Here is a 13,078-nt window from a genome sequence, read left to right on the forward strand (position 1 = left end):
AAAGAGAGAGAGAGAGAGAGAGAAGAGGCCTGACTCTTTTAATGGCAGAGTCAAGAGAGAGAGAAGTTCCCAGAATCCTCATGAGAAGACCATGTCCACAAGGAGGGATCAATCAGGCTGTGACCTGACTGACAGACTAGACTCCACCCCTTCATTATTTCATCAAGTTTACATGAAATTGTGTAACTACCACAGTAGCATAGGACATCATGTGCCACAGCCATTACAATTGATTTTGACTCATGATAGAGACCCTACAGGCAGAGTAAAGCTTCCCCCGCAGGGTTTCTAATAGTGCTTATAATCCTTAGGGAAGCAGTCTGTCACATCAGTCTCCAGCAGCGGGTGAGTTTGAACGCCCACTTTTAAATTAGCAGCAGAGTGCTTTACTATTGTGCCATGGGACTCCTTCACACAATGTGATTACAAACAAACAAAAGAACCGAAATCCGCATTGATTGTGATCCAGCGGACTCTGACTGCTGGAGACCCTATGGGACAGAGTAGAGCTACTCCTTTGAGTTTCCAAGGTTTTAAATCTTTATAGGAGTAGACAGCCTTACCTCTCTCCAGTGCATAGGATGTTGTAGTCAGCAGCTGAATGGATAACCCACCAGGCCACCAAAACTCTATAAAATATAATAGCACCACAAAATACTGATTTTTATGGAAAGGAGTAAAAGTGAGAACCTACCCGATTTCCTCCCATTTAGGACTACTGTAGACTTACTTTGCTTAGTTAAAATTATTGTACAAATGATCATTTAACTTTTTCCCCTTCTTTTCAAGTATATTGCATGGTAAATATTTGAGCTTGAATGGATTTAAAGGTTAAGGTATTTGCTGCTTCACCTAGGAGCCAAACTCAGCCATTCCCTGAAAGAAAGAAGCCATTAAAAGTATGTATGCTAAAAATTTTTCTTTGACAGCTATATTCATTAAACTATATTTAATGAACTATATTCATTAAATAGTTTTCTTAATTTGTTTTCTGACTGCTTATACTCACATATTTAAGATTTACTGTTCTTCCTAGGTCTTCAAATATAAACCACCAAGACAGGGTAATCAGTATGTTTTTAAAGCTCAGCCCTTTATTATTACTATTTTAAAAAATATGTGTGCACAAATTATTGAAAAACAGTAGAAACAAGAGAAAACACCAATATTTCAACAACTGGAACAAACCCTGCTAACCTTTTGTTGAATTTATACGTTAGTGCCATTATACACTGCCTATATAACTTAGCACACTGCTTATTTCATTTTACACAAGGGACTTTCTAGGCTACTATAATTCCATAAAATTATTCAATGTTTATTATGTTAATTGTGCTCTAGAAGAACCTGTACCTAGACCAGCGGACAAGTGTTTGAGCAGAACAATGGTTTATTGAGAAAGGAGTGGGTGTATTAGGGTTGGACCTGTTTACCAAACTTATTCACTTTGTATGCTGAGGCAGTAATCTGAGGAGGCGGGCTATATGAAGACCACAGTATTCCGATTGGAGGAAGATTCATTAACTACCTGCAATGAGAAGATGATGAATCCTGGCTTGCTGAACAGTGAAGAGGACTTAAGTTACTCAGTAACAAAGGTCAAAGAATATAATATTCAGTATGGATATGCTTTAATATAAAGAAAATTAAAATTCTCATTACTAATAAGCAACATCCTGATAAACGCAGAAAAGGTTGAGGTTCTCAAGGATTCTATTTTACTTGGATCCATAGCGAACACCCATAGAAACTGTAGCCACGAAGTCAAAGGATGTGTTGCAGAAGTCTTCTTTCTCTTGAAAAAAGGGGAGCTGTCACTTTGAAGATTAAAAGTGCCTGACCTGACACTTGGCATTTTTAATGGTCTCATATGCATGCAAAAGATAGGCAATGAATAAGGAAGCAGAATTAATGCCTTTGGATTAGGATATTGGCTAAGAAAAAGTGAGTGTAACATGGTTTACAGAAGAATGAGAAAATCGGCTTTGGAAAAAGTGCAGCCGGGAAACTCTTTAGAAGGCATATGCTCTACCTTCAACCAAGATCCATCTGATGTCAGCAGTGAGAGCCCTAATTTCTATTCTTCACAACATTACCTGTAGTTTGTTGTACCCTACACTGTCAAATGCCACTGCATATTCAAGAAAACACAAATAAAATCTCTCTGGTATTCACTGCTTCTATTTGACATCAACGACATCCCTTATTCCACGTCCTCTTCTGAATCCAACTTGAATTTATAGCAGCTCCTTGTCAATGCACAGCTGCAACTATTTGTGCATTATCTTCAGCAAACTTTTATTTGCATATGATAGTAATAATGTTTTGGGATGATTTCCACACTTCTTTGGGTCACAGTTGTTTGGACCGGTCTCTTTCAGTTGGGTGGGCAGGGAGCTCTCTTCCAAATTTCTTGGAGTGACTTATGAGTGCTTCTAGTGTTTCATCAGCTTGTTGAACCATTTCAATTGATATTTTATCAATTCCTGGAGCCTTGTTTTATGCAAATGAATTTAGTTCAGAATGGAGTCTTTCCTCCCTTGGTCTTAGACTACCCCATGGAATGGCAACACCAATTCTTATTTTATACAGTGCTTCCAGGTGTTCTTTACATTGTCCTTTGATGATTCCTTAATGATTCAATATTTTACCATAGAATCCTTCAATATGGCAATGCAAGGCTTGATTTTCTTCTATTCAGTTCTTACAGATTTAGATATAGTAAGTGTATTATGCCCTTTTAGTTTTCTAATTTCAGGTCTTTGCACATCTCATTTTAATAGTTAATTTTGTCTTCTCGTGCTGCCCTTTGAAATGTTGTGTTTGACTCTTTTCCTTCTCTTTGTTGTGGCCATTCTGTGTCCAAGAGAACGTTTCAGATTCTCTTCTGTAGCCACTTTGGGCTTTTTTTCTTCCTTTTATTTCTATTTATTTTTTTCAAAAGCGTTATTGGCATATAATTCACATATCATACAATTGAATAGTTTAGCCACATCAAGATGAGTTGTGTAATCATGACTACAATCAGTTTTACCACATATTTTTCATTCCTGTACTCATTAGCACCCCGTCTCCCCCCAAACTCTCCTGTCTTACCCCCAAGGAATCATTAATCCAGTTACTGTCACTACAGAATTTACTTATTTTGGATTTCATATACAGAAAAACATTAAAAGAAAAAACAAAAATACAAAACCAAAAATCAATAACAAAGTAAAACAGATCAAAACCTTAATAAAAAAGAAAGCAGAAAATATTAAAAACTAGAACAAATTTAAATGGATCATAAGGGAGATCAAATGGTAGAGTGCTAAATTTTAACCTAACTACATCTACAGCTATCTACTTTCCAATGCATTTTACATGTTAGCAAGACTATTCACATCCCTGGTCCATGGTCACAGAGGGATTCACCAGGGGCTTAATCCACTTTTTTTTAAACTGAAATAACCTTAAGTGGGCCAAAAGGTAGATCAAATGATAAGATATTACATTTTACCCTAAGGTGGGGCTTTCTGCTTGTATAAAGAGTTACAGTCTTGGAAACGTACAGGACAAGTCTACCCTGTCCTGTAGAGTCCTTATGAGTCGGCATCAACTTGATGGCAGTGTGTGTGTGTGTGTGTGTGTGTGTGTGTGTATGTGCATGTGAGAGAGGGAGCGAGAGAGAGATAGAGAGCAAGAGAGAGAGAGAAAGAGATCTGCCAAATTCAAATTTACAATGTTCTGTGTCTGATTACATGGCTATTTCCATGCCTCAATTATGACGAGAATGGATTCACCCTCTGATGGCCTTTGCCATAGAAAGCAGGCTTAATCCATGTGTGGACCTTGCAAATGGATTTTGGGCTTCCGCTGTTGTCTATAGTCTTCTGCAAACCAAGTGCTCACAATTTAAGTTCTGATACCATTCCCTCTTAGATTTGATTATATTATTATCCTTTGCCCTCTTCATGTGTGATATTCTTAATGCTATCCCACAACATAGCTGGTCTTCATTCATTTATGATCAGTGTATCAAATCTGTTCTTGAGTTGATTTCTAAATTTAGGTGGATGAACTCCAGGTTGTATTTTGGCTCTCTTGGACTTATTTTAATTTTTTCAGGTTCAACCTGATCTTGCATATGAACCTTTGTTCCACAGTGGACCCTTGGTTTTGTTTTGGCTGTTGATGTTGAGCTTTTCCACAGATATAAATCAATTAGATTTCTGTCTATTCCATCAGCTGTGATCCACAAATATAATTGCAATCTGTATTGTTGAGAAAGGTATTTTCAATAAGGAAGCCATTGGCCTTGAAAACTTCTTGCATGTGATATAGAGATTCATTTCTTTGACAAAGGCCAAATTTTTATGTAGATACTTCCCCTTTATTCTAACCTTTGCTTCAATCACTGCTAATTATCAATATATCTTGATTGCATATTTGTTGAACTTAAGACTACAGAAGTTGGTAGAATTAATTGATTTCTTCATTATTGGCTTTAGTGACTGGCGTATAAGTTTTAAAAATAGTTATATGAGCTGGTCTTCTTTGTAGGTGTATAGATATTATCCTATCACAGACAGCATTATACTTTAAGATGGATCTTGAAATGTTCTTTTTAACCATAATGTGAAGCCATTCTTTTTTGTCACATAGTAAATTATCTGACTGTCTTATTAAAAATAGCCACTACCATCTTTATTAGTTCCATTTCATTTCTGACAACTTTCAGTTTTCTGAGACTCATAATTTGTATACTCCATGTTCTGATTCTTAGTGGCTGTTTTCAGTTCTTTCTTCTCATTTAAGTCATTTCCCAAGAGCAGTGGAAGGGCCCAAGCACTTTGTTCCAGACAAACTATTTAGGTCAACTTTACCTTGTATAGGCAGCTTTTCCCCAATATTATCTTGAATTCTTTTCAATATGAAGGGTTCATCTTCTTGCACTATATTAGATGATTTTTCTCTGTTATTTATAAGATTTTCAATAGCTAGTCCTTCAGAAGTAGATGACCTATCCCTTCTTCCTTATCTCTTGGTCTGGAAGCTTTAGTGAAACCTGTTTACCCAGGGTGGCACCTCTGGTATTTGATTTACAGGTGTCATGGCTTCAAAAACAGTAGCCTGCAGTAGCATCAGGCGAGCCACCATGGTAAGAAAAACTGTCAGAGGAGAGCGGGGAGTTATAACTACCATATAATAAAGACAAGATTTTTAAAAAGTTCCACTTTTTCTATAAAGGTCCAGGCAGTAAATATTTTGGGCACCATAAACTCTGAAATTTCCCTCACAATTACGTACTCCATTCTGCTGTGGCAGTGTAAATACAGCCAAGGATAATTTTTAACTAATGAGTGTAGAGGTGTTTCAATACTATTTGATTTACTAAAACAGGGCTGTGGGCCAACGTTTGCTGACTCTTGTCTTAGGGATTTAAAAGCTCTAAATTATCTTTATTTGGGGGGTCCAGCCCCACAGTCAAATGATCCTGCAGAGCGATGTGCGAAATTAAAGAAGACAGAGAAGGGGGCGCAGGGGCTCCACTCCATGAAGCGAGAAGAGGGAGAAGAGCCCAGTTTAATCAACGATGGATTTTTATAGCTCTTGGGGTGTGCAAGCTTTTTGTTATACATATCAAACAAACGGGCAATGCACTGATCTTGATATTCCAGCCTTCACAGGGAATACTTCAAAAGGAGTACAACGCCTAACCGAGACAAGAGGAACAAATAAATGCTCATTCAGATAAGCGACAAAGGGTGCACATGTTCTTTGAGATACTTTAACTGTGTATGTGAGGAGTCAGGCAACTGAAGGAGACAACTTTAGGCAGTAATGGGGGCCACATATGCTGGGGAGAAATGTATTTCCTGGAATCTTCTGCATTGAGGCGCTTTCCCATCTTCCGGACTGTGGAGGCGTGCCTGACGTTAGGGATGGCGTGCCACGCCTGTGGTCACATGCTGGGAGCAGGCCGCATACACTGCCTTCCAGGTCCTTAGGTTCCCACATTTATTGACTAGCACAAATTTGTTATAATTAGGTAAGTTTGCCATACTAAAAAAGTTACCTTTATGCTTCATTTGACTATGTATCGATATTAAAACATTCTCTGGGGATGATGAGAGCAACAACTATGACAACTACATGTATTTCGATTCACTCCCTTAAAGTTGAGTGATGTGATGTTTCCTAAGCACATTTAAGAAAATCTTTAATAGCTGATAAATGAAAGTGTGCTGTTATTTGAGGCTATGCCATATAAATATATTTTCATTTAAAAGATTATATTGTGATATTAAACTTTTATATTTAAAACTATTTATTACTATAGTATTTGAAATAATCTCACATTAAAGTTGATATAAAGTTGAATTTATATCCTATTTTTACAGTTAATGGAGAAACTCAGTTTTAAATGTAATTTCTTGTCTTTATAAATTTGAACTTTCTCCAAGACATATGCATAACTCTTTCACTGAATTTTTTATGGTTTTGTACTTTTCTTTCATTCTTTTCTTTTTAGGGGGTGCTGAGATGGAACATTTATACATATATCTTGAAACTATTTTCTCTTCCTACTACGTTTCTGACAATGCCCCCAGCTCCTTATGTTACATTGTATATATTAAGCTCCTTGTATTATAATGTAACACCTCTGCCACTCCCCCTTCACACCCAGAGTATAACCGCTTGCAGGCAGGCTGGGCTTCTACAAGAGTACTTGTTCCTCCTCAAACAATTTCCTGTCTCCTCTTCCTCTGTCTAGCTCCTATGTGTTCTTCGTGGCTAAGTTTAAAGTTTGCCTTGTTAGGGAGCCGTGTCCTGATGTCCTTAGACTAGGGCAGGAATGAATGCCTGCCATGTTTAGTTGCTCTACTATAGCACTTGCTGTTTACATGATTGATTATTTGAGTGGATATTTTCTTCAGCATGCTTATTACTCTTTGTATCTCCAGCACAGAAAGGCTAGGCTTGAAGCATAAAGTTTAGTTAGAAAAATTATAATTAGCTTTATTGACTCATGGCTTTTCTGTGGAGTGCAAATAAAGGGTATATACATGCTTCTTTTCTTTTCTTTTTTTAATTAAAGCAAGGATGGACTTCTGAAACACGGGTACCCCAGAATCCTTGCTCACCTGTGTAAGTTACATTTCTCCATATTTGAACTTTTAAAAAAATTATGAAAGTTAGTTTTGTTATTCCTAAAGTATGTAGCAAGCATTAGTAAGAACAAAAACAAGACCTAAGTTAGTTTTTAAAAAGCTCCCAAAGTAGAAAATGCTATCATGTAGTTTATAAAATGTCTAATGATATCAACATTCATCCTCCATGCAGATAAAAATATTGAACCATTCTATTGTTATTGTATAACAATCCAATGTACAACAGAAGGAAACACGCCTAGTCCTACTCCCTCCTTGAAATGACAAAGTAAAAAGGGAAGAAAGGATGACTCTCAAAAGATGGATTGACACATGGCTGAAACAATCGGCTCATGAGTAATAATCATGAGCAGGACACAGGACCACGCAGAGTTTTCTTCTGCTGTATGCAGATTCACAGTCACTCCCATTTGCACTGTTTAATGGACAAATAGGATACATTGATAAGTTTTTTAAAAAGCAAATTTATTTATATGGTTTTGATTGCGAACTACAGAAAACTTTACAAGCATATAGAGCCCCCAAACTGTCATGTCAAAATTAAAGTAACTCTTGTGATAGGATGGTGGTATTATGAATAATACTTACTCTTTCCTTAAAAATTTTTAAGAGTTTTATTGGCACATATTTCACATATCATACAATTCAATAGTTCAATCATATTAGGAAGAGTTGCATAATCATTACCACAATCAATTTTAGAACATTTGCTTTTTCCTTGTACTCATTGTTATTCCTGCAATTATATTTTTAAATTGTAGCAAAATAAATACAAAATACCTTCAGTGTTTTTTTAATGAAAATATACTATACAGAAAATATATATCATGTCACCAATTTCTACATTTAAAATTAAGAAGACAGCTATGTTCTACAGGACATGCCACCTGCCTCAATATCATTTTCCAAATTATTTTACTACCACTAAGTTCCTCAACTACCTTTCTGTTTCCATTTCCTTTATTTTTTGCATTTTATTGAAAAGATTATTACCATATTTAGAAAATCTAGCAAAATACATTTGCTCAAGGTATACAAAAATTTGTATTTAATAATTGCTACATTCAAAATGAATTTAATGGTCTATACGCTGTCTTAGTCTCTTCTTGAGGGCTGTGACAGTTTTATCAGTCTCCTCCGGATGATCGTTTTGTCCTAGGGTATATTAGCATGCTTAAATGTTATATTATTTTCCCTTTAAAATTTTGGATTTACACATTTTTTATTTTCTTTTAAAGTAATTTTTAGATTATAAGGTGTCTCAGAAAATAGAAATAAAAACACCTCAGTAATTTGTTAGATTAAACAAATAAATTGGTATTTGTGTAGATTAAATGAGGGCAAAGATCAATTTGATGTGGTACCATGTAATAGATATTGATCTGATGATCTAAACATAGAATTTGAGCTAGACACAAGTGCTAAATATGATATTGAATACATGACAATGCCATGATGTGCTGGCAAACCTCAATAACTGTCTGACATTATAAATTTTACATGTTGATTTATGAATAGGCTTAAACTGGTTCATAGGTTAACTATAAAGTTTACGTATATAAGCAATAGATATAGTATTAACATATATATTTCTTTATGATAAATCTCATACTGTCAATTAATTCTCACAGAATTTGATGTTTGATGAACCAGTGTAGCTTCAACATGAATATTAATTGACATTTTCATTGACTTTAGAACAAGTTATTTCTTTGCTCAACTGAGTAATAAACAAACATAAGAAACCAAACTCACCACCATCAACTTAATTCCAACTTAAAGTGGTCCTAGATAGATTTCGGAGACTGTAAAACTACAGGGGCAGATAGTCTCGTCTTTTCCTAGACTCTGGCCAACATCCAGCCTGGAAAAATATTTCTTCAGGGTTTTTTTTGTGTGTGTGTGTGTGTGTGTTATTCACAATAGAGTAGCTGTAGATGTGACACATTTTTCATTCAATCTGCATTAGCATTTTGTCCATTGCTTTTTAACGATCTGTTAATTTCAATGTAAATTCTCCCATCCTGGTTGATTTAAATCTATGTGACATCAGTAAACACAGGTGGTAAGAAATTTCCACTATATTTTTGTACAGACACAGTAGATGCATATAATATCTCAATCTTAGATAACAGTGCGATACAGTAAACTCAGTAGAAAGTGATGAGTGTTGAGTACTTATTATCTTTATTTTTATATGATTTATTTAATTATAAGTTTATACAACTCAATTTTCAGTCATGGTTGTATTCAAATATCCAGTTTGGGAAACACTGAGCTTTGAACAAACGAGCCAGCTTCGGTAAAGCACTGACTTCAGCGTACCTTTTTGCATGAGCCGTTACATATCGGAAAGATAAGACTGCCTACACTCATGAACAGTTAGTCTCGGAGCACCACAGGGGAAGTTCTGCAGAGTCACTATGAATTAGAGTGGACTGAATGGCAGTGGGTTTTAATTGTAACATATGTGATTTGTAGTTATTAAATCTAATTTTTTAAAAGTTATGAGATGAATGGGTGATTTCTTTCAGGGTACCACGACTTGATTTGGGAAGCCTGGTTGACTCTGATGATGAGGTAATTTTCACGTGCTATTTAATATAGCAAAATTTTTCACAAGATATTGTAGAAAGCGCATATAAGCACTACTTCATTTTATTTTTAGGACGGCTCTTCATATTTCCCACTTAGTACAGCGCATACTCATTTGAACCCTCCACATTCATCTTCTGCTCTTGCTTGCCTCACACCATGCAAAACTCCTTATACTCCCGATCAACTCAATGATCTGGTTAGTATTGAATTTGCTTATTTCCAATTCCCAGAATTATGACATGCATGATTAGGACTGTATTTAATACAGAAATTTCATTATATTCAATCTCTGTTTTAAATATTTCATATATCAAAATCTTGAATGTAAAACTCATGAAATAAGTTCACTTCATTGTCAAACTTCATAGGAGAACAAGCATATCCTAGTACTTTAATAATATGACAGGAGTTTAGATCAGAGCTTGGTAGTTTAGGAATGTAAGATTGGGTTCTTGGAAATTGTTTTATACTTTACATAACTATAGTTTTTAAAAAGGAGCCTTGGTGGCATAGTTTGGCCGCTAAAACCAGCAGTACAAACCCACCCACTATTTACTCCATTGGAGAAAGATGAGGTTTTCTACTCCTGTAAAATTGGATGGTTTTGGAAACCCACCTGGGCAGTTCTATTCTGCCTTATAGGGTTGCTATGATTTGGAATTGACTCAATCGGCAGAAAGGATTAAAAAAAGAAGAAGAAAGGAAGAGTTGCCTTGGGATTAATTCTAATTCATGGAACTCCATGTGTTTATGAAGTAAATAATCATACTTATAGCATGGTGAATCCTTGAACTAGGTTTATACAAAAAAAAATCTAGTGTTTACATTTACATGACAGATATGAGTCCTGTCCACTGCTTAAGGCTCAGTCTATTGTACTTGTTAATTTAGTAGCCAGCTCTATTCGTGCTTTCTTCGGTCTCATTGTATATACATTTGCATAAATAGTGCCCTCGTCTCTATCTTGCTACAGTTTTTACACTGACGCTTTGCCTCGTCCTTCTTCTCAAGGTTAGATTTCTAGGACATTTTTTAAACACTTTCCCAGGGTTGGAAGTGCTTGGTTGTTCCCCGTTTGGAGTGTTTGCTCCGCTGTATGCTAATGTAGGTATGCTCTTGTATTTTCGTAGTACTCCCAGTGGGTTTCTCTTACCCACTGGGTCCTTTATCTCTCTCCCATGGAAATGTGGCACAGAACCAAAACAGTCCTGAAATAAAGAATATCTCTAGTGTAAAAATGCAGCCAGTGCTTCTATGCTAGTCTGAAACCAATTCAAACCCACTGCCCTGAGTTGGTTCTGACTCAGAGCAACCCTCTATAGGATTTATGAGACTGTCAATATTAACTGGAGCCTCATCTTTCTCCTGTGAAGCAGCAGGTGGGTTTGAACCACCAACCTTGCAGTTAGCAGTCAACAGTGACAAGACAGTGACTCCCAGTTCCGATTACTAATGTGGAGGAAATGATTGACAATGGAGTTCTTCTAGAGTAGAAAACACTAAAAAGACGAAAAACCAAGCCTCCTTAGGGGAGAAAGATGAAGCTTCTACTCTCATAAAGATTCATAGTCTCAGAAACCCACACGGGCAGTTCTACCCTGTTCTGTAGGGTTGCTAGCATTCAGAATTTGCCTAGTAGCAGTGAGTTTGAAAAGATTCTTTGAAAGAAACCCCAGAAATCCTTTAAAGAATAATAATGAGTTGGAACGGACTAGAGGGTAGTGAATGGGTTTAAAAAAGAAGCAAAGTTGTACTTGCCACTCAATTTCTATTAGGACTTGGGCTGATCATCAACTTCTAAACAATGGATAACCCTTTTGCTGTTTAAGGTCACTGTCCATTCTGAACTGTTTGTTTGCTCCAATTAGTCAGTGGTGCTGTCCCAACTCAATGTTTTAACTATCATACTTCTGTTTATAATACATATTTAATGGCTCATTTATTAACTATAAATGTTAAGGTAAGTAATAAGAATGCTATATTAATAATGAGTTTTCTGGAAATATATATGTAGATATATCAATATATATTTATTAATTTATTTTACTTCTAGGAGCAGAACATAATACCTGAAAATCCACCAGCACCAGCAAGCAAATATAAACTAAAATATCAGAAAAACAAAAATGAAATGAAAGAGGAATATAAACAGTATAGTCAGAGAAATACAGAAAAGACAAAATCAAATATCACATGCCAACAGTTTCCAAGAGACAACGTTGATGAAAAGGTAACGTATGCAGCTTTATCAAACGCCCTGGTGGCACAAAGGTTAGGTGCTCTGATGCTAACTCGCCCATCAGCTCTGGCGATCTGCTCCCTAAAAGTAAGAAAAAACCTCAAACTCACTGCAAATGGGTTAATACTGATTCATAGAACCCTAAAAGTCAGAGTAGAACTGCCCGTGTGGATTGACAAGACTGTAAGTGTTTACAGGAGAAGAGAGCCTCATCTTTCTCCTGTGGAGTGATTGGTGGTTTCAAACTGCTGACCTTGAGATTAGCAGCCCAGTGTATAACCATTATGCCACCACCAATTGTGTTGTATGGGGTTGCTATGAGTTGAAATTTACAGGACCTAACAACAACATAGCAGTTTAAAGAAAATGGTTGCCTGTATTACCTAATACAGATGTAATAAACAGCAATGGAAGTGGACATATCTGGCCTCCTGTGGCTTCCCTATTTCCTCCAGGCAAGACTCAGCCGTACCTTCACCTCTCTCCTTCTTTGCTCTATCCTGACACCAACTATTGCTCCTATGGCACTCTACTTCTATGCTGGGTTTGATAATTCATTGCAAATGGCCACATAGAAATTACAGATACTACTCATGATTCAGAGGGCTTATTAGGGAAAGTAAGAGGTTACCACAGGTCAGGCAGGATCAGCAACCAGTAAGAATGCAGTCATTGGTCTATAGTAACACCTTTCCTCAGCCAGCAGCCAGGTGTCCTTCTGGGGGAGCAGAGGGGTGGGTGAAGGGAGACGCCGGGCAGTGTAATATAAGATACAATAATAATTTATAAATTATTAAGGGTTCATGGGGGAGGGGGAGGGGGAAGAGAGGGAGGGGCAAAAAGGAAAATGAGCTGATTCCGGGAACTCAAGAGGAAAGCGAATTTTGGGAATGATGAGGGCAACAAACATATAGGTGTGCTTTACACAATTGATCTATGTATTGTGATGAATTGTATGAGCCTCAATGAATTTATTAAAAAAAACAAACCCATCCACCCATGTGGGAGGTCTGGTAGGGCATGATCGAGGGTAATGTAACAAAGAGGAATTGCTGAAACCCTGGTGGGGACTGAGCATGATAGTGGG

General features: G+C 36.6%; 1 protein-coding gene across 1 annotated transcript in view; it reads left to right on the top strand.

Moving 5' to 3' along the window:
• Positions 1 to 797: 797 nt before the first annotated feature.
• The window catches only part of CAPS2 (calcyphosine 2), a 74,615-nt gene continuing 62,334 nt past the window's right edge, over positions 798 to 13,078 (top strand). The window contains exons 1-5 of the mRNA XM_045288794.1: positions 798 to 899; positions 7,082 to 7,131; positions 9,689 to 9,734; positions 9,823 to 9,948; positions 11,806 to 11,982. Coding sequence (XP_045144729.1) covers positions 819 to 899; positions 7,082 to 7,131; positions 9,689 to 9,734; positions 9,823 to 9,948; positions 11,806 to 11,982 — 480 coding nt within the window. The 5' untranslated portion in view covers positions 798 to 818. The remainder of the gene's footprint in view (positions 900 to 7,081; positions 7,132 to 9,688; positions 9,735 to 9,822; positions 9,949 to 11,805; positions 11,983 to 13,078) is intronic.

This window comes from Echinops telfairi, unplaced genomic scaffold (assembly GCF_000313985.2).
Source record: "Echinops telfairi isolate 266 unplaced genomic scaffold, ASM31398v2 ScPeMD7_2;HRSCAF=8, whole genome shotgun sequence".
Taxonomy (NCBI): Eukaryota; Metazoa; Chordata; class Mammalia; order Afrosoricida; family Tenrecidae; genus Echinops; species Echinops telfairi.